The sequence below is a fragment of the Nerophis ophidion genome, linkage group LG05 (genome assembly GCF_033978795.1).
Source record: "Nerophis ophidion isolate RoL-2023_Sa linkage group LG05, RoL_Noph_v1.0, whole genome shotgun sequence".
Classification (NCBI taxonomy): Eukaryota; Metazoa; Chordata; class Actinopteri; order Syngnathiformes; family Syngnathidae; genus Nerophis; species Nerophis ophidion.
The window spans coordinates 31,846,285-31,871,060 of NC_084615.1; the positions used below are offsets into that span (position 1 = coordinate 31,846,285).

A 24,776-nucleotide genomic window follows, 5' to 3' on the forward strand; every position below is an offset into this window, starting at 1 on the left:
GTGTACTGCTGTACACCGGTATTGAGCACTGTATAATGGATAAACCACAGAAACCCTGACTATATACAGTATGTATGTATATATATATATATATATATACTGTATATGTATGATAATAATAATGGATTAGATTTTATATAGCGCTTTTCTATTGTTAGATACTCAAAGCGTTCACAGAGAAGTGAGAACCCATCATTCATTCACACCTTATACACACACATATATATATATATGTATATATATATATATATATATATATATATGTATATATATATATATATACACACAGAGGGGCAAAAAAGTATTAAGTCAGCCACCGATTGTGCAAGTTCTCCCACTTAAAATGATGACAAAGGTCTGTAATTTTCATCATAGGTACACTTCAACTGTGAGAGACAGAATGTGCAAAAAAATTCCAGGAATTAACATTGTAGGAATTTTAAAGAATTTATTTGTAAATTATGGTGGAAAATAAGTATTTGGTCAACCATTCAAAGCTCTCACTGATGGAAGGAGGTTTTGGCTCAAAATCTCACGATACATGGCCCCATTCATTCTTTCCTTAACACGGATCAATCGTCCTGTCCCCTTAGCAGAAAAACAGCCCCAAAGCATGATGTTTCCACCCCCATGCTTCACAGTAGGTATGGTGTTCTTGGGGTGCAACTCAGTATTCTTCTTCCTCCAAACACGACGAGTTGAGTTTATACCAAAATGGATACATGGATGATACAGCAGAGGATTGGGAGAATGTCATGTGGTCAGATGAAACCAAAATAGAACTTTTTGGTATAAACTCAACTCGTCGTGTTTGGAGGAAGAAGAATACTGAGTTGCATCCCAAGAACACCATACATACTGTGAAGCATGGGGGTGGAAACATCATGTTTTGGGGCTGTTTTTCTGCTAAGGGGACAGGACGATTGATCCATGTTAAGGAAAGAATGAATGGGGCCATGTATCGTGAGATTTTGAGCCAAAACCTCCTTCTATCAGTGAGAGCTTTGAATGGTTGACCAAATAATTATTTTCCACCATAATTTACAAATAAATTATTTAAAATTCCTACAATGTGAATTCCTGGATTTTTTAATTTTTTCACATTCTGTCTCTCACAGTTGAAGTGTACCTATGATGAAATTACAGACCTCTGTCATCATTTTAAGTGGGAGAACTTGCACAATCGGTGGCTGACTAAATACGTTTTGCCCCACTGTATATATATATATATATATATATATATATATATATATATATATATATATATATATATATATATATATATATATATATATATATATATATATATATATATATATATATATATATATATATATATATATATATGTGTGTGTGTGTGTGTGTGTGTGTGTGTGTGTGTGTGTGTGTATAGAATAGAATTAATAAAATATATCATTTCGTTTTGTAATTTATTACACAAACTACATATGCTTCATAGCAACAAGGGACGCCGGGTCAAAACTCCGCCCCCGTTGTCAAGGCAACACAGCAAACAGCAACTGGAGACAGGTAAATAGGAAGTCGCTGGACGCCGACGCATCCGTCGTCGTCTAACTTGTCGAATAACGCCTTCGTTTCCAGTAAACGAGTTTATATTGAACACACTATGTCAGCGGCATACTTTAAAAATAACGAGGTAACTTCCAGCAAGTTGTCGATTTTTTTTTTTTTCACCCACACAGCATGTGTGAGTTTGTCTTCCAGGCTAATCAGTACTGACCACTCAGCCGTTACATTTGCTCGCTGAATGCAGTTGAATTTTATTTAACGACATAATAATCAATAGTTGGTCATATAAGCTAATAACTCACAATGAGATTACATTCCTTTGTACAGTCAATTGTAAATTAATGCTTTTATTACTCACTCAGTTCTGTTTGTTTCAACAGCTGGCGTACAATAAAGTTGTTCATTAGGAAGGAAGAGGGACACAATGTCGAAAGGAAAGCTGAAGAAAAAGGGCGACACTTCCAGCAAAATATCTGAGGAGCAGACCGAGTGAGTTTGGCTTGGTAATGTACAGTTAGCACTAGCACTCACATGAGCTAGCTGCTCTACACTACAACACAGCTCAGGGGGATTATACTAAACCGGCAAGAAGGGACGAGCGGTAGGAAATCGATGGATGGATGAAAACTAAATGGATGAACAATACCGATGCATTCAATAAATTTTAACAGTGGTTCTCAAATTGGGGGTACGTGAACCCCAGGGGGTACTTGAAGATATTAAGGGGTACGTGAGATTTTTTTAAAATAATCTAAAAATAGCAACAATTAAAAAATGCTTTATATATATATTTATTGAATAATACTTTAAAAAAATATGAATGTAAGTTTATAAACTGTGAAAAAAAATACAACAATGTAATATTCAGTGTTGACAGCTTGATGTTTTGTGGACATGTTCCATAAATTCATGAATCCAGATGGATCTCTATTACAATCCCCAAAGAGGGCACTTTAAGTTGATGATTACTTCTATGTGTAGAAATCTTTATTTATAATTGAATCACTTGTTTATTTTTCGACAAGTTTTTTGTTATTTTTATATCTTTTTTTCAAATAGTTCAAGAAAGACCACTACAAATGAGCAATCTTTTGCACTGTTATACAATTTATTAAAGAAGAAACTGATGACATAGTGCTGTATTTTACTTCTTTATCTCTTTTTTTCAACCCAAAATGCTTTGGTCTGATTAGGGGGCACTTTAATTTAAAAATTGTTCACAGGGGTACATCAATGAAAAAAGGTTGAGAACCACTGAATTACAATATCCTTGAAAGTGTTTCAGTTCTAAAAGTGAAACTCAATCCTACACGGTAACACTGCAATGATATAGTTCCAGACTGTATTTCTTGATTAGGTACAGTGGGGCAAAAACATATTTAGTCAGCCACCGATTGTGCAAGTTCTCCCACTTAAAATGATGACAGAGGTCTGTAATTTTCATCATAGGTACACTTCAACTGTGAGATACAGAATGAGTTGAGTTTATACCAAAAAGTTCTATTTTGGTTTCATCTGACCTAATCTTTGCTGTATCATCCATGTATCCATTTTGGTATAAACTCAACTTGTCGTGTTTGGAGGAAGAAGAATACTGAGTTGCATCCCAAGAACTCCATACCTACTATGAAGCATGGGGGTGGAAACATCATGCTTTGGGGGTGTTTTGCTGCTAAGGGGACAGGATGATTGATCCGTGTTTAGGAAAGAATGAATGGGGCCATGTATTGTGAGATTTTGAGCCAAAACCTCCTTCCATCAGTGAGAGCTTTGAATGGTTGACCAAATACTTATTTTCCACCATAATTTACAAAGAAATTGTTTAAAATTCCTACAATGGATTTTTTTTTTCACATTCTGTCTTTCACAGTTGAAGTGGACCTATGATGAAAATTACAGACCTCTGCCATCATTTTAAGTGGGAGAACTTGCACAATCGGTGGCTGACTAAATACTTTTTTGCCCCACTGTATCTTGTGAAATTTATGAAAAAAAAGTTGATTTCCACCACTAAATTGGCCCTTGTGTGTGAATGTGAGTGTGAATGTTTTATGTCTGTCTGTGTTGGCCCTGTGATAAGGTGGCGACTTGTCCAGGCTTCTGCCCGAATGCAGCTGAGATAGGCTCCAGTGCCCCCCCTCCCCCCCCCACCCCCCAACCCGCCATCCCAAAAGGGACAAACTAAGCTAATAAAGTTTGAGAACCACTGGTGTAGTCTATACACTACTGTCATCTAATGTCTTAGAATTGCAACTGGATACAAAGTTTACTATATAATACTTGCAAATGAGACAAATGAGAAATGTAAGAAGTAGCGATATAACCATATCAAAATCTTATGGTACGATATTATATCGGTATTAAGGCCAAGTCACGATATTAATGTGCAATATGTCCAGAAAAAAACGACTTAAAAATGCAATATTGTGTAAAATGTAGTGTTTAGGATAAATCCACTTACTGTAATTGAACACAAACATTGTGATCACTTGTTGTAATCATACTTATTACTACAAAAAAGGTATTTTAACTACAAATGATCGAGCGAGAACAGCCACTGTTTCAAGCAAATATATAAAAAAAAAACCTTATGTAATGTTGACATTGTCTTTAAAGTGACAATGTAAACATTTAGAGTAACACGTGTAAAACAATAATGTACACTTTAGTGTCTCTAAAATTGTACCTTCTATTGTGGACGTTTTTCATATCAGTTTGGAAAACGTAGTTTCTCAGAAATTTTAAATCAAATTTTACCTTTTAATAATGTAAATACCTCACAAATTGACCCCGACCTTCGCTGGGTTCATCTTTACCGGGTGATGGTAGCTGATCAAGTAGCTTTGGTGTGCAGCAGGTGTTGTTTTGGCTTGGAACGCTCGAGACTTTATTACCTCCGTCACAGAAGTTTTGTTTTTGCCAGCGTTGTTTTGTTTGCAACACAACTTAAAAGGATACATACAACTTAGAAGGATATAAACAATTTAAAAAAACAAACAAAATAAAACCTCTTATTTACTACAAAGTGGAATACGCTTTACTTCCTGCTTCCTCTTTCTCTCCCCTTTACGGCACTCCATGCCACCACTATCTAGTCCCGCGCTGTTAAGAGAATTCTGGGAAATGTTGTTTATTTTCAGACCGCCAAAGCAAAAGTGCCAGAAAAAAACTACACTCACCAAGTTTTCGTTAGACACCGTCACGTGTCACGGTATTACTGTGAAGATTTCGAAACCGCAATACTGCGGTATCTGCAACATTGGCACATCCTTAGTAATAAAACAACAATAAAACAATTGGACAGCACAGTTTTCCTGATCAGCTCATTTTTAAGGGATACATTAAAAATCCGTTTTCATTATTAAGCAATTATAATTTACTAATTCACCCAAAAGTACCAAAAATTGGTACCGTTGAGTACAGGTATCGATTACCATATATAGCTAAAAGGTACCAATCCCTTCGTTTTACTGCCGAAATAGCAAGTAGCAAGCGCCATGGTCACAGGCTGCATGAATGCTGCCAGCACTACGCAGCTTCAGTTCATCAATGAAATTGGGTGTACTCTCTTCTCTTGTATTGCCAGATATTTATAAATGAATAGGCTCTGTGTGGACTATTATTTTTATTGGATAGTAAATCTATACTGCTATACAGGCTGCACATATCCAAGTTTACTTTTTATTGTCCCTTAAGAAGATATAATGAAGTGTGTTATTTAATGTGAGCAATGCTCTATTGACCAAGTGGGAAATACAATGAGAGAATATCACTTCTCCTAATTTCAGACTAGTTTCTGCAGCGTTAACTTCCTCAGAGAGCTGGGAGGATGTGTGGCACGAGTGGAGTGACGCAGACGTCTTCAGGGAGAAATGGGACTCGAGCAAACCACCCGAAGATCCAAAGGCTATGACAGACACTTCCAGTGTAATTTGAAGTCGAAGAACATTTCAACTTGAGTGCATATTTAATTAGAGAATTTTCCGTGTGTGTGTACAGTTGTACTTTGAAGATCCTGAGGGAAAAATAAGTCTTCCCCCATCACTGATAGTGTGCTACTGGAGGCGACCTGCAGACTTTTTGATCAACCTGGTAACCAACAGTATCAACACATGTTCAGCTTTATGTTGCATTGTCATCTTTAGCTGTTCGCATAGTCTTAGATTTTTTCTTCATTCTTAGGTAAGCAAACTCATGTGTCCATTTCTAATTTCCTAAAATGACACAAATGCTAACTTCCTCAGTGTGAAGCCACTTTTTCCAGTTGAATGAAGCTCAAACGTTCGCACACGGTCACAAAATGGAAGGGGTTGAATGGAAATAATTGACGTCGGTAGCCAAACCCAATCTCCAAAGTTTTAGGGAAGTCGTTTGCATGTCATGCAAAGACAATGTAACGTTGTCTGGAACAGTCCGATGAGAGAACCCATTAAAGTACGGTGCAGGGTTTGATGATCACAACACCTGTACAACTTTGTTTTGCCGTCCACATTGTTACCACAGCACATGCTCACAAACCACCTGTAGATGGCATCTGTAAAGTTTACAGTGGAGTTGAAAAAGTGTCATTAGTTATTCATAGAGCATGTTATTGTTATCAGTCAAACATCACACCTGTATTTTCTTTAAAAAATACTTAAAAGGTGTTATACATACATACATTTAAAAACAAAACTCCCGGTAATTATTAGTGTCAACATATATTTTTCTTTTGACTTATTATTGTTTTTCTCTGTTTTTCCAATTGTTGCTGCTTATTTAATGGCTACAATGTAACACAGGCTGCACTCTGTACATCCCTGGTTTATTTACATGTACTTTTCTGCCTTTGAATTTGAGATAAAAAATAAAAAAAACGTTCAGCTTGAGGTTGACATGAAGTTACAGTAAAACTAAAATACATTAATAAAAAACATGAAGTGAACATAGAGTACATGTAGGAATTATGTAAATGCCACAACACAGATCAGCTGTAAAGAGCAATGCCATTACACAGCATAAAGGTTGGTTCTTATAGTGCTAGCTTAATGCTGACGTACAATGGCCTAGCCTATTGACAGGCTAACCAAAATTAGCATTGCAATATTTTGAAACTTGTCCAAACTATCAACAAATGAGATTTTAACAGAACAAAATTGACAAATGTATTTCTACTTTCAGGCATTATTGACCCCTAATTCTGAACCACCTGGCCAGTCGGCTGCTCTCTGACTAAATACAAAGCCTGTTGCTCAAGCTCTAATTTTAAAACAAATAACATAGTCCATATTTTGTCGAATATGATTGCCTTTGAGCTGGCAGCACTAATATCACCTGTAAGGTGAATTGTGACCTAACTGTATCGCAAGTTTATTTTAATGTGTTTTTTTGTTTATTCGGAAAAAAATGTTTTAATACTTTTATGGCCCGCCACAAGTAATTGAATATACACTGCTCCTAATAAATGCCTGGGGCTCTCTGATTTTGACTTAGTAAATAGTACCAAATGAAAAAACTGTATTTGTCACAGTTTAAAATGTGGCAAAGAAAAGTCGTTTTTAAGTTGCCGATGTTTAATAATTGCGACACTTTTCAGTTGCACGTCCCTCAATGTAGAATTGAGAAATTCCTGGAAGCTTCCTGCTTTTTTTTTTTTTTTTTTTGGTGATTAAGTCATTGCCAGATTGCAATCTGATTTTTCACTCCTGATGTCAATAGTTATTCAATTAATTTCCCAGGAACAGCGAGCGAAGGCTAGTGGCTTTTAGCCTGCGCAGAGTTAATCTCCAATTTAGCTGCTGTAGTCGCTCTCTCTCTCTCGCTCTCTCTCTCTCTCTCTCTCTCTCTCTCTCTCTCTCTCTCTCTCCTCTCTCTCTCTCGCCTTCGCTTACTATTGATGCAAGACCCTAAAGTTTGTCTCCTTCATGGAAAAAACACAGCCTCCCCCAACCTCTTGGCAGATCTCTCTCACCATCAGCTGACACAATTATTAATATTTAATTAGTCATAAGGTAGAGTCTATTAGCGGGCCAGTCAAATGTTCATTGCGGATATTGCAGTCTAGGGAGTATCATGGCGAGGTTAGACCAGTTGAGGCCCCCGGGGGAGAGTTAATTAGGACACATATTCATGTCGACTTGAAAAAGATTACCTGCTGCGCTGCTGTTTTTTTTTTTTACAGTGCAGTAAATGTACTATTTTGCATGTGCATGTTTTATTTGTAGGTGCCCACTGTTGTTGAGAATATGGTCAGCTTCGACCTCGTAACCCCCAACCATCATCTGCTTTGCAGCGAGGTTAGTTTTCAACATTTTGATGGTATTGAACGTGGGCACCCCGTGATTGATGGATGGCTGTATCAGTATAGATCTGCATACCTGTGTGTAGTAACCCGTCACTGCAGTTACTCTTCTGTTCTCTGTCAAGCTAATGAGGTGGATTATCAGCGAGATACACATTATTTGGAAAGTCTGTAACCTTCCTGGAGTTACGGATCAAACTGGCTGGAAGCCGTGGGAACACATCTACTCGCTTTGCAAACCGGGAAAAGGTCACGTGCCGCACTACAACAGCTTTGGAAAATACCTGATTCGACTGTTCTGGATGGTGAGTGTCACCATTTTGAATGCGGCGTGTCACAATTTTAAAGTGTTACCTTATTTTCAAACTTTCACATGAGGTATTTGGTTGGTAGTTGACTGCAGTATCTTCTCTGTATATTTTAAAACACATGCTCCCATTAAATATAATTGAAATTGAAATCTGTTCCAGTGTCAAACTCACAATCTTATGACATTATTGACTGTACAAGCAATCTTTTATGTACTGTATGTCTGTGGATGTTCTCCTTCATCCAGGTCATTGTATTGTCAGGACACTCAATCGATCACAACTGGGCTGTTTGGTTTGTCTTTAAAGACGTTTTGCCTCTCATCCATGTACGCTTCATCAGTTCATTCTCATATATTTATATTGGTCAGATCTAGTCTTAGACTTAGACTAGATCCAACCAATTTAAGTCTAAGACCAGACTTAGACTTATACTTCCTTTATTGTCATTCAAATTTGAACTTTACAGTACAGATGAAAACAAAATTTCGTTGTGTTAGCTTGTTCCACTACTAACCACATTGTGAAGTATGCGGACGACACAACAGTAGTGGGCCTCATCCATGACAACGACATGGACTACAGGGAGGAGGTGAAACATCTGGTTGACTGGTGTAGAACCAACAACTTTGTCCTGAACGTCGACACGACCAAGGAGATCATCGTTGACTTGAGAAGGCACCAGTCCAGCCACACTTCACTCTTCATCAATGGCACAGCAGTGGAGATGGTAAGCAGCACCAACTTTCTTGGGGTGCAGATAACTAACAATCTGACCTGGCCCCTTTACACCGGTGCTCTTATGAAAAGAGCTCAGTAGCGCATGCACTTTTTAGGTCGGATGAAAAGAGCACAGCTCCCTCCCCCCATTCTCACCACATTCTGCAGAGGCACTATTTAGAGCCTACTGACCAACAGCATCTCTGTCTGGACTGGAGCCTGCAGTGCCTCAGACTGGAAGTCTGTGCAGAAAGTGGTGAGGGCAGCGGAAAAGATCATCAGATTTCCTCTTCCGCCTATCCGGGAGATCGAAAAAAGCCACTGCCTGACCAGAGCTCAGAAAATGTGTAGAGACTATTCCCACCCCACCAAGGACTGTTTTCATTGCTGGACTCTGGAAAGAGGTTCCGCAGCCTGTGTAGCAGAACCTCCACGTTCTATAACAGCTTCTTCCCTCAGGCCGTAAGACTCTTGAACGCGTCATAATAATCCCCTCAATTCCCCCAAAAAACGTATTAACTCACTGGACTATACAGACAATACAACATACATCCGTACACATAGATGCATATGCAAAAGTGCAAAATATATATCTGTACAGTAAATCTATTTATATCTGCACCTTATTGCTCTTTTGTCCAGCACTACAACAAGCTAATGCAACGCAATTTTGTTCTTAGATCTGACCAACAACATTTATGAGCATGAACTGATGAGGCCTACTTAGCCTACCGATTGGTCAGAGCTAGTCTTAGAGTAGATCTGACCAATCTGAGTCAAAGACTAGATTTTACCAATTTAAGCCTGAGCATGAACTGATGAAGCCTACCTGGATGATAGGCGAAACGTCTTCTAAGACAAACCAAACAGTACAGCTGCGATCGATTGAATGTCTTGAGAATCTTTTAAATAGCATTATACACATACATAATTGTCATACAGAGTGACCAAAAAAAAGCAAAACCCACAAAAATATTACTTAATCCCACAAAGGTAAGCACATTTTTTGAAATGTCTTCAGTCTTTTTACAACCATCCCCCAAAGTTTCCGTTATCTTGGCCACTTTGCATAAAAGTCATTATTCTTTTCAAAATCTGCTCCAAATAGGCTAAGCGGTGTTTAAGGGCAACTTTGATATATCATGCAAAATTTTCAATTACTGGAGTATATTTCTCTTGGAGATGTTAAATTTAAGATTTTGCACAATCCCATACACTCTGAACTTCAGAACCCAGCAAAAAAATCCAGCTTTTTGATGGCGCCCTGAAACCCAATTAAAAAATTTCAGATTGTTAGAAATTAAGGGCATGATTTACTAAAGGTTTACGTGTGCTAAAAAGTGTGCAGATTTTATGGCACACGCACATCTGATCTACTAAACGTGTGCAAAGTGGTTTAAGCCTCTGTCTTCATTATAGGGGCTGTTTGCAACATTCACACATATGTTTAAAGGCGCCAACTTTCAGGTATTTTATACTGTATGTTCCGCCCTCTTCCGGCTTCTAGGACGTATTGACGTAGCTACTTACATACGTAACACGGACATTCGCTTTGATTGTTGTTAGCTAATAATAACGATTTGGATAGTTAGCATTAGCTATCATTGAATGTATATTATATCATAACAACAACATGACTGCAAATTATGTTTCTCTTCTCTTGGACTGCTTTGTGTGCATGTGCTCCCTGTGTGTACATGTTGATGAGACTGGTTCAGTGACTGCCATTAGAACCAATCATTTTTTTCAGGCCGGTAAAAAAAAAATTTACTACACAAATTTAGAAATTGTGAAAAATATAGACTATTTCAACATTTCAACACACGTGTTCTTTTAAACACAAGCTAGCGAATGGTGTTATATATCCATCCATCCATCCATTTTCTACCGCTTGTCCCTTTTGGGGTCACGGGGGTGCTGGAGCCTATCTCAGCTGCATTAGGGCGTAAGGCGGGGTTCACCCTGGACAAGTCTCCACCTCATTTTTCTTTGAAATATGTAACTCTAAGCAAGTTGCAAACAGCCGATTTAATATACTCTAACTCCTAACCCAGGCTAACTCGACCTGCTCTAATGTATCAACTGCCGTCAAGTGAGACCCAAACAGTAATCTATATTCCTAGGAGGAGTAATGGTGCTTTCCCGGTTGGGGTGAAGGCCGTCCATCCTCAACAGGTCAGCTGTACCCCCGAAAGAGGGCCAATTAGCTACAAAACCTTAACCCTTGTTTCTACAAAAGATAGTCAGCCACCTTTTAGGCGAGACTAATTTGCTATATCGCTCATAATTGTCTCTCACGGGCAAGAGACCAGACACAATTACTTGATGCCCAGCCATATTCCTAACAAAATTACTAATCCGAACTATGTTTCTCTGTGTAATCTCGGATTGCTTTATCCTAATTTCACGATAAACCTCATTTATGTGTCTAGGTCTCTTGCGAGCCAGCTCTCTCAGGTTAGCTTTAATGTTGGGAGCTTTGGCCCCAGAAATACACGTTATCGTGGTTGGTTTACTAAAATTAATGTTGTGGGGGATGGAGTCACCTGTAACTGGGGTTTGGGGGCCGGTGGACTGAGGTGTAGGACTAGCTAAAGGGCTAAAGATAAAGCTAAGCCGCAGGGTTCAGATCAAAGGAAAAAAGTAGCGGTTTATTGTTCGGAATTTACAGTTAATCAAAAATAACCTTCTGATGCCTTCACATCTCACTTATCAGCAATGTTACATTTAAAGGGGACCTATAGTGTACTCCGACTTTTCTGATGTTACAATGTTGGATACTCTTCTTTAACAATGCCAAGGTTTCATATCGTAAGGTTTAAGCATTTTGGCGTGAGCTCCCATACAGTTTTGGGTACGTGTATTTGCGGGGTACGTACTTATTTTATTTACATCTAATTGTGGCATAATTGGGGCAGCACGGTGTAACAGTGCCTCACAATACAAAGGTCCTGAGTAGTCTTGAGTTCAATCCCGGGCTCGGGATTTTTCTGTGTGGAGTTTGCATGTTCTCCCCGTGACTGCATGGGTTCCGTCCGGGTACTCCAGCTTCCTCCCACCTCCAAAGACATCCACCTGGGGACACGTTGATTAGCAACACTAAATTGGCCTTAGTGTGTGAATGTGAGTGTGAATGTTGTCTGTCTATCTGTGTTGGTTCTAGGATGAGGTGGCGACTTGTCCAGGGTGTACGCCGCCTTCTGCCCGAATGCAGCTGAGATAGGCTCCAGCACCTCCCGCGACCCCAAAAGGGACAAGCGGTAGAAAACGGATGGATGGATGTGGCATAATTGGCTATGGTGCATATTTAATGGGTTCATGTGCATAACACCAACATGTGACATAGGATAAGATGAGATATCCTGATAAAAGCTTTTTTTTTTAATGCAGGTCTGAATCATTCGAGTGTGTGCACATGTACCGAATGATTTGACCGGGTTCATCTCTATATGATGTTTAAGAAGTTTATTTTCAACCGTGTCTGAAGAAAATAGTGGTGATGACTTCAAGATACATATTTAAACAGTCTACATTTTCAAAGGATAAATTATGATACTTCTGGAGAGAGAGGGACGTGGTTTTTTTTAAATCTCGGAATGCTTCCGGAATGGAAAACCTTGCCAACACGATGTGACTATTAAGCAAAATTTACACCAAAGAATATCCAATAGAGTACATATTACCTTGACCACAAATATTTTTTTTAAATGTAGATACAAATCATCATAGCCACCTTTAAGCAAAACAAAAACAGTGATTTAATTTAAGAACATATTGTGATTTGATGATATACCATATTGCTCAGCTCTAACTCTGAGGGTGTGAATTTAAAAATGAAATAGTTTGTACTACACTAAAAGACTCTTCATGCACTGGAAAAACCTTACTCTAAAAACACATTATTTTCCTTTGCATGGACATGATTGACATCAGTGGTTGCCGTGCCAACCATAGCACGCAAACAGATGGTTGTTGTGATGGCGTTAAGCTTCCAGCCCTCCAACCCTTCCTTCCTCCCCTGCTTGACTGTTTGCAGCCGTTCTTCCCTTCCCTCAAGCATGTCTTATTCTTTAATGGTCTTTACCAACATCTTATTTTGTCCTCTTCTCCCTATCATTGTCATTCTTAATTCCTTATCCTCCTCCTTCTTATCCTACCTACAACCTACAACCACTACTTCTTCCCTCCCCCTTAAGTATTTACCAACATCTTATTTAGTCCTCTTCTCCCTATTTTTTCCATTCTTTCTTAGTTATCCTCCTCCTTGTCCTACAACCACCACTCAATGAACTTCCCGGGATAACCATGAACTGATGGTCTGATTGTGTTCCTTTCATCTGCCTTACTCAGTCCAACTCGCTCTGAATTTTATTATACTTCCACTGACACGTTCACGATAATTTTAGCATCTCCTAAAGCATCTCTTCCTTTTTTCGTTCAGGGCTGCTGGAGGAAGATAACGGTGGATGATTTAATGCCATTTGATAAAGACAACAAGCTGTTGCTCCCGGCTTCCAGCTGTCAATCAGAGCTCTGGCCTATGCTGTTGGCCAAGGCTCTCATTAAAGTTATCAACACACGGCCTCACCACGAAGATGCCAACAGAAAGTGAGTGCCATGTTCATTCATGATTATCAGCATGAGCGCTTTTTCTTTAAATCGTTAAAATGGGTTTATATACAGTATGTGTGTTTTACTGACTCAGCCAAGCCCTTGGTCTGACCTTACAATTTAGTGGCATGTCTATGATGGAGCAACATAGCGTGTGTAAAAGTGGTTGTACCATCATTCACGACACATTAATCTTTAATCTCAGACAGGAGACAAAAGAGACTTTTCTCCCGGTGAATCATTCATAAGTCACGCTGGTGAAGGTTCCAAACTTTGCCCAGGTATCTACTTAGGTGTTTATTTTTTACAGTCGTACTGAAGCCACTTCCATGAGTGTCCCTGACTGTGGAGTGGACAGGTTGGCCACTGCATTTCCCAGGAGGTGCAATTAGAGTTGTTGGTGCCATCTGTTCGGATTAATGTGATGTCACACACTATTCCAGAAAAGGGCTTAAAATTCCTTCACAAAGTTTGAATGTAACTTTAATTCAATAATTAATATTTACCACAGCAAAACGGTGTCCCTTCGCAGGCCATGCCATAAAAGAATGTATGTTTGCATTATGTGCTTTAAAAACATTGCACTTTTCTCAGTAAAATGTTGCAGCTTTCCAAGGAGATGGGAGAGTTCACTTTCATCCACCACCTCACTGGCTGGATCCCAGAAGTCACTTCAATTAGGTAAGACTCAGTGTCTTTCCAATCGCTGTGTGTGATTAGATTCCTATTGCTGTTTCTCATGTACCCTCCTTGTCGTAATAGTAAAGTAAAACAGAGTGTCAACCATGATTGGGTACAATGAAGCTCCTACAGTAAGAGGAATATTTTAAATTTGACTTTTGACCTCCAAAGGGACGAGCATTGGAAACTGGATGAATGGATCCTCCTATTACAATAGTATGTGTCTCGAGAGCCTGTGAAATATCTACCATCTTTCTCACTTGCTCTTGAAGTTCTGGGTTTCAATTATGTTATAAAGGAAAACTTCCTTGTGGACATAATAACTGTAGGAGTACTGTATAAGACCAGCACTTTGTTAACAAAAAAAAGCAGGATTCTCTAAATATCATAGAATAATGCTAACTATCCGTCAGTAAGCTACAGATGCGGCAGCTGTAAGTTTGACCGTATTGATTTTAGCGTATAGACTAACTTAGCATAATTTTCTTGTCAAAATGTGAGTGTATGTTAGTATTGTGGCTCTTGTAGCTGTGCTGAATGTTCCTGATTCCTTGATGTTGTGCTGATGTACAATGTGTGATATACAGTGTGGCATCTGTTACGTTGGACAAGTACAGTGTCACGGTGATATTGGAGATTTGAATATTGGCTGTTACCGATATTGAGCCAATATGATATCAGCACGAACCATACAGACATTTATTATTTTGACATGTGAAATATTAGAAAAGGCTTGATCAAGTGATATTACTCAGAGAACAATGGGAGGTATGAAAAACACTAACCTATTTATTATTATTTTTGGACTTAGGCTCTCTTTAGGTTGAAGTGGAGTTGTATTTGTTTATTTAGAGACACCGAGAGGCCTCAATAGTTCTTTAAGTTTAGCTCGTGAGTTGTGACTTTGTAACTTGAATGATGCGAACACATTTGTTACTGGATACTTTCTAATACGCTCTCTTGGAGACTTTGTAAGTGTAAGTAATATTAACTCGAATTATTTGATACTTGTTTGTGTTGACAAAGGTGGTGTTTTAGACTGCTATCTAGTTCAATTAAAGACACTCATTACATATGTCTAGCTTGTGTGCTTAGGTGTTGTAGCTCCTAGTAGTGTTTACCTTTTATCAATGACTTCACTAAAATACAATAAAAGACCAACCTTATGTGCTTATTGGAGGATATTTAGATGTTAACTGGCTGTCCAGCTTTGCACACGTAAATTCGGTGCAGGACTGCTTGTATGTATTATAGGGATTTTAGATATACTGTAAATTTTGTTTTTGTTTTTTGCTGATATCGTACCGGGGAAAAAAAAAAGGAAAAGCGCAAAATAGCACAAAATACTATAATATGGGACATTTAAGAGTAAAACAGACGATGCCATTATTTTAGTGATGTTAGGAGTCTTACTTTGTTCGCTTGCCGCCTCACCTGATTCTTTTTCAACCTCTACACAGCTTCCCCTGTCGGAGAATAACATGGGATTTCCTACGAAGCACCATCCCTGAATTTTTTCACCAGCCTGAGAAAGTGGTGCGAAAAAAGTTGAATGTCTCTAGGTGGAGGCGTGCCTCTTTCAGTGACCACAGGAGCAATCGATCGGAACCAAGTAAAGGTCTGAAACGTCCCACCGTCAGTCATACTACACACAAATAAAAGTTGTGCTTCTGTTATGGCCATGCATATAATAACTCTATTTTCATCTTCCTGCATTCATAATTCAACAAGTATAGCGCATGATGATTAATATTTCATTCCATGGCACAATCTTCACACTTGTGAGTGACTACATTGTTTCAAATATTCAACCTTTATGATATTGCCGCAGTGATTAACTTGAGGGACTACAACAGCTGTGAGAGCAACTCAGAGCCCTTTTAACATCGCTCCAAGCATCAATTCCTGTTTTCCTACACTCATGTATTATGAAGAAGGCAGGGCGGGTTCATCCTTATATGGTGGACTATAAAAAATCCAGCAGAGGGAGCAGTGTCCAGGACAGACTAGCTACCCAAGTCAAGTGTGGTTATCTCATGTAGGCAACATCCTCAAAAATGATGGGATAATTGTCTGACAATTACTTGAAAAGATGTGGGATAAAATCGGTTCTGTATTCCACCATTTGTATTATACTGTAGCTATTATGTTGAGTGCAGTATTAACACAAAGGATGAGAGGCACATTATACCACCGGTTCTATTCTCCATTGAATCTGCACACATTAAAATCCTTCAATTGCTTCACAGTTACTGCTTCAGTGTTCTATTGTTAATGTGATGCTTGTGTATTATCCTAGCAGTTCTCCTATCATGGCTCTCTGTAGTCCTTTTAAATTCCTTTCCATACCCCCTAGCTGCTTTTTGTCTCATAAAATTCACTTTAAGCTGTGCCATGTGTAAATACCCTGCATGTTGTTATACCTCCCAAATCTTTGACCTCCCAAAATGTGGTCTTTCATTGCAAATCATCTGTAATTTTGTGGTTGTGATGTTGGTGGTTCACTATTTATGTGCATATTTCTCAGTTCACCCCAAGATGGTTGTGTGTGCCAGCTTCTATCCTAATCAGCTTCACAACGAACCCTTTGTGTACACAAACATGGTACGTTTATTACTACTGTAGTGATTTTATTATGTAGTGTGGAGGGAGTATAATACATGTTGGACATTCAAATATTTGCATACATGTAAGAGTATAAAGGAGGGTTTGGTCCAAAATGAACAGGGAAATAACATATTACAATATGTATTTTTTTTACAATGATATTCAATAACTGCTTTTACTACATGCAGAACCAATACAGAAGCAACATTATATTTAGCAAATATGTATAAATCTCAACAGCTGACGTAAGTGTGTGTAAACTATAACAATATTATTACTGTATGCAAATATTTTATTAAAATAGTATTACCTAATTCACATTCATCATCAATTTATGAATTACACTTTTCTTCCATAGTTTCCACTCCAGCATTTACTTTCTTTGATTGTATAACTTTAATGGTTGGTTTTATTTTATTTTGAACATTTAAACAGTTGCAATTACCATCACATATTTTTAGTTACATCAGTACTATTACTTAATGTCCCTAAAAGAGTAGGAAGAAGCAGATCTTAATTAATCCTCCTCTGTTTCTGTATAATTTTTTTTGTTGAATTGTTTTTAATTTTCCTTATTTTATGTTCTATTCATCTTCTAAAGTTGTTACAGTTATTATTTATCAAACTGTTTTTACTTATTTTTTACATTTATTTTTGAAGACATTTTGTTCTTTTTAAAAAAAAAAATTAAATAATACTATATGTATCAATTGCAACGCATTCTTTATTGTTTTCCCTTCATACTGGAAAATGGTGACACCTAAATACAGGAAGTAAACAAAGTTTTTAATGAAAAAATATATACAAGTATACTGTATGAGTCATTGTCATTTTAAACTTGTGGTGTGAATGAATAGTCAGTAATAGACACAAAGACAGAAGGGCTATGATTGAATAAGCTCTGCTTCTTCATACTCCTTTTTGGTCATGTTAAATTATAACTGCATTACATTCACCTATTAATATGTAGCCTAATGTTCAAAGGTAATGTTCTGCAATGTGACATTGCCTTAACATTTCCTTATCAAATACTGTAAATTGTACCGTTGAAATTACAAACAAATTTATATAAGTTCAATTTATGCTTGCAATTATTTTATTTTCAGTGAGGCCCTTACAGCAGTTAGTCGTCACCGTGCTTGCTAGGTAATTGATTTCTGCACATTTGTGTGTTTGCTGACACACAGGCAGACTCGTCAGAGGCTCTACGTCGCTACACCCTCTGTTTGCATCACAGTCACATCGTCCTTGTGACCAGAACCCGGGTCTGCTCTTTGGAGCCACCGCCTCTGCCTCCACCTTTACCGCGCTGGAAACTCTTTCGCCAAAAAAAGAAGATTGTGATCAGCGATGAGCCACGAAGTAAGCCAAATGCATGCCAGGAAGGGGGAAAAAAAGGAAGAAAAAAAACACAGAGGCGTATATCAAACAATTTGAAAAGTACACATTCACTGGTACCGTGTAGGTGAATGTCATAGATAAATACGACCAGTGAGCAAAGCAAACTCTAAATCAGGAGACGATACAGTGAAAAGGTTACACAGCGTTGGAAGATAGAATCAATTCCGGCCTGAATATGTTAGACATCAGCTGATCTCTGATGCGTTTACAAGCACAGATAAAAAAAGATTTTAACTGTTGATATGCTTTAGTCTTAGAGTTTTATCAGATTTAAATGGCTTAGCTTTGGTTGTTTTAAATATTTTTCTTCTTATAGCATTTAAATGACAAATACGTATGTAACGTAACGTAACAAAGACTTTTATGGATGTACAGCAAAGTAGACTCAGATTTCCCTCGCTATGACGCGGGTCACCGGGGCCCCGCTCTGGAGCCAGGTCGTTTTCCAGCAGCTAGGAAAACCTAGATAAGGTGGCAGTTCCTCTCTGAGCTGCCACCTTATCGTGGTAGAGGAGTTTGCGTGTCCCAATGATCCTAGGAGCTATGTTGTCCGGGGGCTTTATGCCCCCTGGTAGGGTCTCCCAAGGCAAACAGGTTCTAGGTGAGGGATCAGACAAAGAGCAGCTCGAAGACCTTTATGAAGAAAAAAAAACATGGACCCAGATTTCCCTCTCCCGGACGCGGGTCACCCGGGCCTCCCTCTGGAGCCAGTCCCAGAGGTGGGGCACGATGGCGAGCGCCTGGTGGCCGGGCCTGTCCCCATGGGGCCCGGCCGGGCACAGCCTGAAGAGGCAACGTGGGTCATCCATCCAATGGGCTCACCACTCATAGGAGGGGCCATAGAGGACGAGTGCATTGTGAGCTGGGCGGCAGCCGAAGGCAGGGGCTCTTGGCGGTCTGATCCCCGGCTACATAAGCTAGCTCTTGGGACGTGGAAAGTCACCTCATGGGGGGGGAATGAGCCTGAGCTAGTGCGCGAGGTAGAGAAGTTCCAGCTGGATTTAGTCGGACTCACCTCGACGCACAGCAAGGGCTCTGGAATCACTTCTCTCGAGAGGGACTGGACTCTCTTCCACACTGGCGTTGCACGCAGTGAGAGGCGACGAGCTGGGGTGGCAATTCTTGTTGCCCCCTGGGTCAAAGCCTGTACGTTGGAGTTCAACCCAGTGGACGAGAGGGTAGCTTCCCTCTGCCTTCGGGTCGGGAGACGGGTCCTGACTGTTGTTTGTGCTTACGCACCAAACAGCAGTTCAGAGTACCCACCCTTTTTGGATACACTCAAGGGAGTACTGGAAAGTGCCCCCCCGGGTTATTAACTTGTCCTACTGGGGGACTTCAACGATTATGTTGGCAACGACAGGGAAACCTGGAGAGGCGTGATTGGGAAGAATGGCCACCCGGATCTGAACCCGAGTGGTGTTTTGTTATTGGACTTCTGTGCTCGTCACAGATTGTCCATAACAAACACCATGTTCAAACATAAGGGTGTCTATATGTGCACTTGGCACTAGGACACCCTAAGCCGCAGTCCATGACCGACTTTGGAGTTGTGTCATCAGATTTGCGGGCTCATGTTTTGGACACTCGGGTGAAGAGAGGGGCAGAGCTTTCTACCGATCACCACCTGGTGGTGAGTAGGCTGCGATGGTGGGGGAGGATGCTGGACAGACCTGGCAGGCCCAAACGCATTGTGAGGGTCTGCTGGGAACGTCTGGCAGAGTCTCCTGTCAGAGAGAGTTTCAATTCCCATCTGCGGAAGAACTTTGAACATGTCACGAGGGAGGTGCTGGACATTGAGTCCGAGTGGACCATGATCCGCAACTCTGTTGTCGAGGCAGCTGACTAGAGCTGTGGCCGCAAGGTAGTTGGTGCCTGTCGTGGCGGTAATCCTAGAACCCGTTGGTGGACACCAGCGGTGAGGGATGCCGTCAAGCTGAAGAAGGAGTCCCATTGGGTTCTTTTGGCTCATAGGACTCCGGAGGCGGTAGACGGGAACCGACTGGCCAAGCGGTGTGCAGCTTCAGCGGTCGCGGAGGCAAAAACTCGGACATGGGAGGAGTTCGGTAAAGCCATGGAAAACGACTTCCGGACGGCTTCGAAGCAATTCTGGACCACCATCCGCCGCCTCAGGAAGGGGAAGCAGTGCACTGTCAGCACCGTGTATGGTGTGGATGGTGCTCTGCTGACCTCGACTGTGGATGTTGTGGATCGGTGGAAGGAATACTTCGAAGACCTCCTCAATCCCACCAACACGTCTTCCTATGAGGAAGCACTGCCTGGGGAATCTGTGGTGGGGTCTCCTATTTCTGGGGCTGAGGTTGCTGAGGTAGTTAAAAAGCTCCTTGGTGGAAAAGGCTCCAGGGGTGGATGAGAGCCGCCCGGATTTCCTTAAGGCTCTTGATGCTGTGGGGTTGTCTTGGTTGACAAGACTCTGCAGCATCGCGTGGACATCGGGGGCGGTACCTCTGGATTGGCAGACCGGGGTGGTGGTCCCTCTCCAACTATCATGGGATCACACTCCTCAGCCTTCCTGGTAAGGTTTTTTCAGGTGTACTGGAGAGGAGGCTACGCCGGATAGTCGAACTTCGGATTCAGGAGGAACAGTGCGGTTTTCGTCCTGGTCTTTTGATCTGTGGACTAGCTCTATACTCTCCGCAGGGTTCTTGAGAGTGCATGGGGGTTTTCCCAACCAGTCTACATGTGCTTTGTGGACTTGGAGAAGGCATTCGACCGTGTACCTTGGGAAGTTTTTTGGGGAGTGCTCAGAGAGTAAGGGGTATCCAAGGTTCAAGGTTCAACTTTATTGTCCCCGCGGGGAAATTTGTCTTGGGCACAGTGCATCATTGCTTTCTTCACATACACAAAAACACAAGCACAGACACAACCACAACCAGACAACTATCATTTAAACATCAGAACATTGAGCTTGATAGACATAGGTAGCACTTTGAAGTAGGCATAAAATCTACACTATGGAGATAAAGATAAAGTACCAGTATGCATTGTAGTCTGTCTGATTGTGGTGGTTCGCTCCCTATACGATCAGTGTCAGAGCTTGGTCCGCATTGCCGGCAGTAAGTCAGACACGTTTCCAGTGAGGGTTGGACACCGCCAAGGCTGCCCTTTGTCACCGATTCTGTTCATAACTTTTATGGACAGAATATCTAGGCGCAGTCAAGGCGTTGAGGGGTTCCGGTTTGGTGGCTGCAGGATTAGGTCTCTGCTATTTGCAGCTGATGTGGTCCTGATGGCTTCATCTAGCCGGGATCTTCAGCTCTCACTGGATCGGTTCGCAGCCGAGTGTGAAGCGACCGGAATGAGAATCAGCAACTACGAGTCCGAGTCCATGGTTCTCGCCCGGAAAAGGGCGGAGTGCAATCTCCGGGTTGGGGAGGAGACCCTGCCCCAAGTGGAGGAGTTCAAGTACCTAAGAGTCTTGTTCACAAGTGAGGGAAGAGTTGATGGTGAGATTGACAGGCGGATCGGTGCGGCGTTTTCAGTAATGCGGACGTTGTATCGATCCGTTGTGGTGAAGAAGGAGCTGAGCCGGAAGGCAAAGTTCTCAATTTATCGGTCGATCTACGTTCCCACCCTTACCCATGGTCATGAGCTTTGGGTCATGACCGAAAGGACAAGATCGCGGGTACAAGTGGCCGAAATTAGTTTCCTCCGCTGGGTGGCGGGGTTCTCCCTTAGAGATAGGGTGAGAAGCTCTGCCATCCGGGAGGAACTCAAAGTAAAGCCGCTGCTCCTTCACATCGAGAGGAGCCAGATGAGGTGGTTCGGGCATCTTGTCAGGATGCCACCCGAACGCTCCATAGGGAGGTGTTTAGGGCACGTCCAACCGGTTGGAGGCCACGGGTTGGACCCAGAACACGTTGGGAAGACTATATCTCCCGGCTGGCCTGGGAACGCCTCGGGATCCCCCGGGAGGAGCTGGACGAAGTGGCTGGGGAGAGGGAAGTCTGGGCTTCCCTGCTTAGGCTGCTGCCCCTGCAACCCGACCTCGGACAAGCGGAAGAAGATGGATGGATGGAAGGATACGTAAAAAACAAAATGTATTATTGTTAAAGTGCCCCTCTGATATATATTCTGTGTTTTACTTTTGCAGCGATTCCTGAGTCCAAACCAGAGGAGTTCATCGCAGTTGCCAGCCCTTTTATTGACCCTAATGTCAAGAGCAGCTCTGGACCCGTCTCAGAGCAGTGTGTTTTCCACACAAATCATATGTGCCATCATTCCTTCTCATAGTTTAGCTGTGTTGTAAAAACTAATATGACGCATGACTCATTCATAGACAATAGGTCCCATTGCTTCATATGATGCTGCAGGATGGACGCATACTGTGTGACATGACTATGTGTCTTTCTGTCAGAGTGGACAGGTGGAGCACTCCGAGAAAGCTGTCCCATAAACCCCCTTTGGACTCCATCGCTGAGCAAATGGATACTGAATGCAGCGAGGAGCTCGATCAAATTGCAACTGAACCCTCTGATACGTGTGATAACGCTGCTGACGACACAGAGGTACTTATAATTATTCTCTTCATTTATGCATTGCAATATGTGCATATAAAACCACTTATAAAGACAGATTTAGTCTTAATATTATGTAAGTATAGTTAAAACAGTCTTATGTTTGCGGTCACCTGTCTATGACGGCCAATTGCGGCCACAAAAATATCCCCCACAGCGAAAATAAGTTTTAGAAACCTTGTCTATAACGGCCACCTGTTTGACTTGGCCCCTTATTTTGCATACCATCCATCCATCCATCATCTTCCGCTTATCCGAGGTCGGGTCACGGGGGCAACAGCCTAAGCAGGGAAACCCAGACTTCCCTCTCCCCAGCCACTTCGTCTAGCTCTTCCCGGGGGATCCCGAGGCGTTCCCAGGCCAGCCGGGAGACATAGTCTTCCCAACGTGTCCTGGGTCTTCCCCGTGGCCTCCTACCGGTTGGACATGCCCTAAACACCTCCCTAGGGAGGCGTTCGGGTGGCATCCTGACCAGATGCCCGAACCACCTCATCTGGCTCCTCTCGATGTGAAGGAGCAGCGGCTTTACTTTTAGCTCCTCCCGGATGGCAGAGCTTCTCACCCTATCTCTAAGGGAGAACCCCGCCACACGGCGGAGGAAACTCATTTCGGCCGCTTGTACCCGAGATCGTATCCTTTCGGTCATGACCCAAAGCTCATGACCATAGGTGAGGATGGGAACGTAGATCGACCGGTAAATTGAAAGCTTTGCCTTCCGGCTCAGCTCCTTCTTCACCACAACGGATCGGTACAACGTCCGCATTGCTGAAGACGCCGCACCGATCCGCCTGTCGATCTCACGATCCACTCTTCCCTCACTCGTGAACAAGACTCCTAGGTACTTGAACTCCTCCACTTGGGGCAGGGTCTCCTCCCCAACCCGGAGATGGCATTCCACCCTTTTCCGGGCGAGAACCATGGACTCGGACTTGGAGGTGCTGATTCTCATTCTGGTCGCTTCACACTCGGCTGCGAACCGATCCAGTGAGAGCTGAAGATCCCGGTCAGATGAAGCCATCAGGACCACATCATCTGCAAAAAGCAGAGACCTAATCCTGCGGTTACTAAACCGGAACCCCTCAACGCCTTGACTCCGCCTAGAAATTCTGTCCATAAAAGTTATGAACAGAATCGGTGACTAAGGACAGCCTCGGCGGAGTCCAACCCTCACTGGAAATGTGTTCGACTTACTGCCGGCAATGCGGACCAAGCTCTGGCACTGATCGTACAGGGAACGGACCGCCACAATAAGACAGTCCGATACCCCATACTCTCTGAGCACTCCCCACAGGACTTCCCGAGGGATACGGTCGAATGCCTTCTCCAAGTCCACAAAGCACATGTAGACTGGTTGGGAAAACTCCCATGCACCCTCAAGAACCCTGCCGAGAGTATAGAGCTGGTCTACAGTTCCACGACCAGGACGAAAACCACACTGTTCCTCCTGAATCCGAGGTTCGACTATCCGGCGTAGCCTCCTCTCCAGTACACCTGAATAAACCTTACCGGGAAGACTGAGGAGTGTGATCCCATGATAGTTGGAACACACCCTCCGGTCCCCCTTCTTAAAGAGAGGAACCACCACCCCGGTCTGCCAATCCAGAGGTACCGCCCCCGATGTCCACGCGATGCTGGAAAGTCTTGTCAACCAAGACAGCCCCACAGCATCCAGAGCCTTAAGGAACTCCGGGTGGATCTCGTCCACCCCTGGGGCCTTGCCACCGAGGAGCTTTTTAACTACCTCAGCGACCTCAGCCCCAGAAATAGGAGAGTCCACCACAGATTCCCCAGGCACTGCTTCCTCATAGGAAGACGTGTTGGTGGGATTGAGGAGGTCTTCGAAGTATTCCTTCCGCCTATCCACAACATCCGCAGTTGAGGTCAACAGAACACCACCCGCACCATACACGGTGTTGATAGTGCACTGCTTCCCCTTTCTGAGGCGGCGGACGGTGGTCCAGAATCGCTTTGAAGCCGTCCGGAAGTCGTTTTCCATGGCTTCCCTGAACTCCTCCCATGTCCGAGTGTTTGCCTCCGCGACCGCTGAAGCTGCACACCGCTTGGCCTGTCGGTACCTGTCCACTGCCTCCGGAGTCCTATGAG

At 42.0% G+C, this 24,776-nt stretch overlaps 1 protein-coding gene across 9 annotated transcripts in view; it reads left to right on the plus strand.

Moving 5' to 3' along the window:
• Positions 1-1,477: 1,477 nt before the first annotated feature.
• adgb (androglobin) overlaps positions 1,478-24,776 on the plus strand; it is a 108,938-nt gene continuing 85,639 nt past the window's right edge. For 5 of the 9 annotated variants that reach the window (XR_009806803.1, XR_009806804.1, XM_061900578.1 and 2 more), the window contains exons 1-13: positions 1,518-1,657; positions 1,911-2,019; positions 5,319-5,457; positions 5,530-5,622; positions 7,734-7,805; positions 7,936-8,115; positions 13,280-13,446; positions 14,044-14,130; positions 15,591-15,748; positions 16,658-16,734; positions 17,925-18,099; positions 22,250-22,343; positions 22,514-22,664. Coding sequence is in view for 7 of the 9 variants with exons in the window: in XM_061900578.1 (XP_061756562.1) it covers positions 1,955-2,019; positions 5,319-5,457; positions 5,530-5,622; positions 7,734-7,805; positions 7,936-8,115; positions 13,280-13,446; positions 14,044-14,130; positions 15,591-15,748; positions 16,658-16,734; positions 17,925-18,099; positions 22,250-22,343; positions 22,514-22,664 (1,458 nt within the window). In the remaining 2 variants the exon portion in view is untranslated. Of the gene's footprint in view, positions 1,658-1,910; positions 2,020-5,318; positions 5,458-5,529; positions 5,623-7,733; positions 7,806-7,935; positions 8,116-8,197; positions 8,849-13,279; positions 13,447-14,043; positions 14,131-15,590; positions 15,749-16,657; positions 16,735-17,924; positions 18,100-22,249; positions 22,344-22,513; positions 22,665-24,776 lie in introns of those variants that run through there. The other 4 variants (XM_061900577.1, XM_061900580.1, XM_061900582.1 and 1 more) reach the window with 4 other exon arrangements.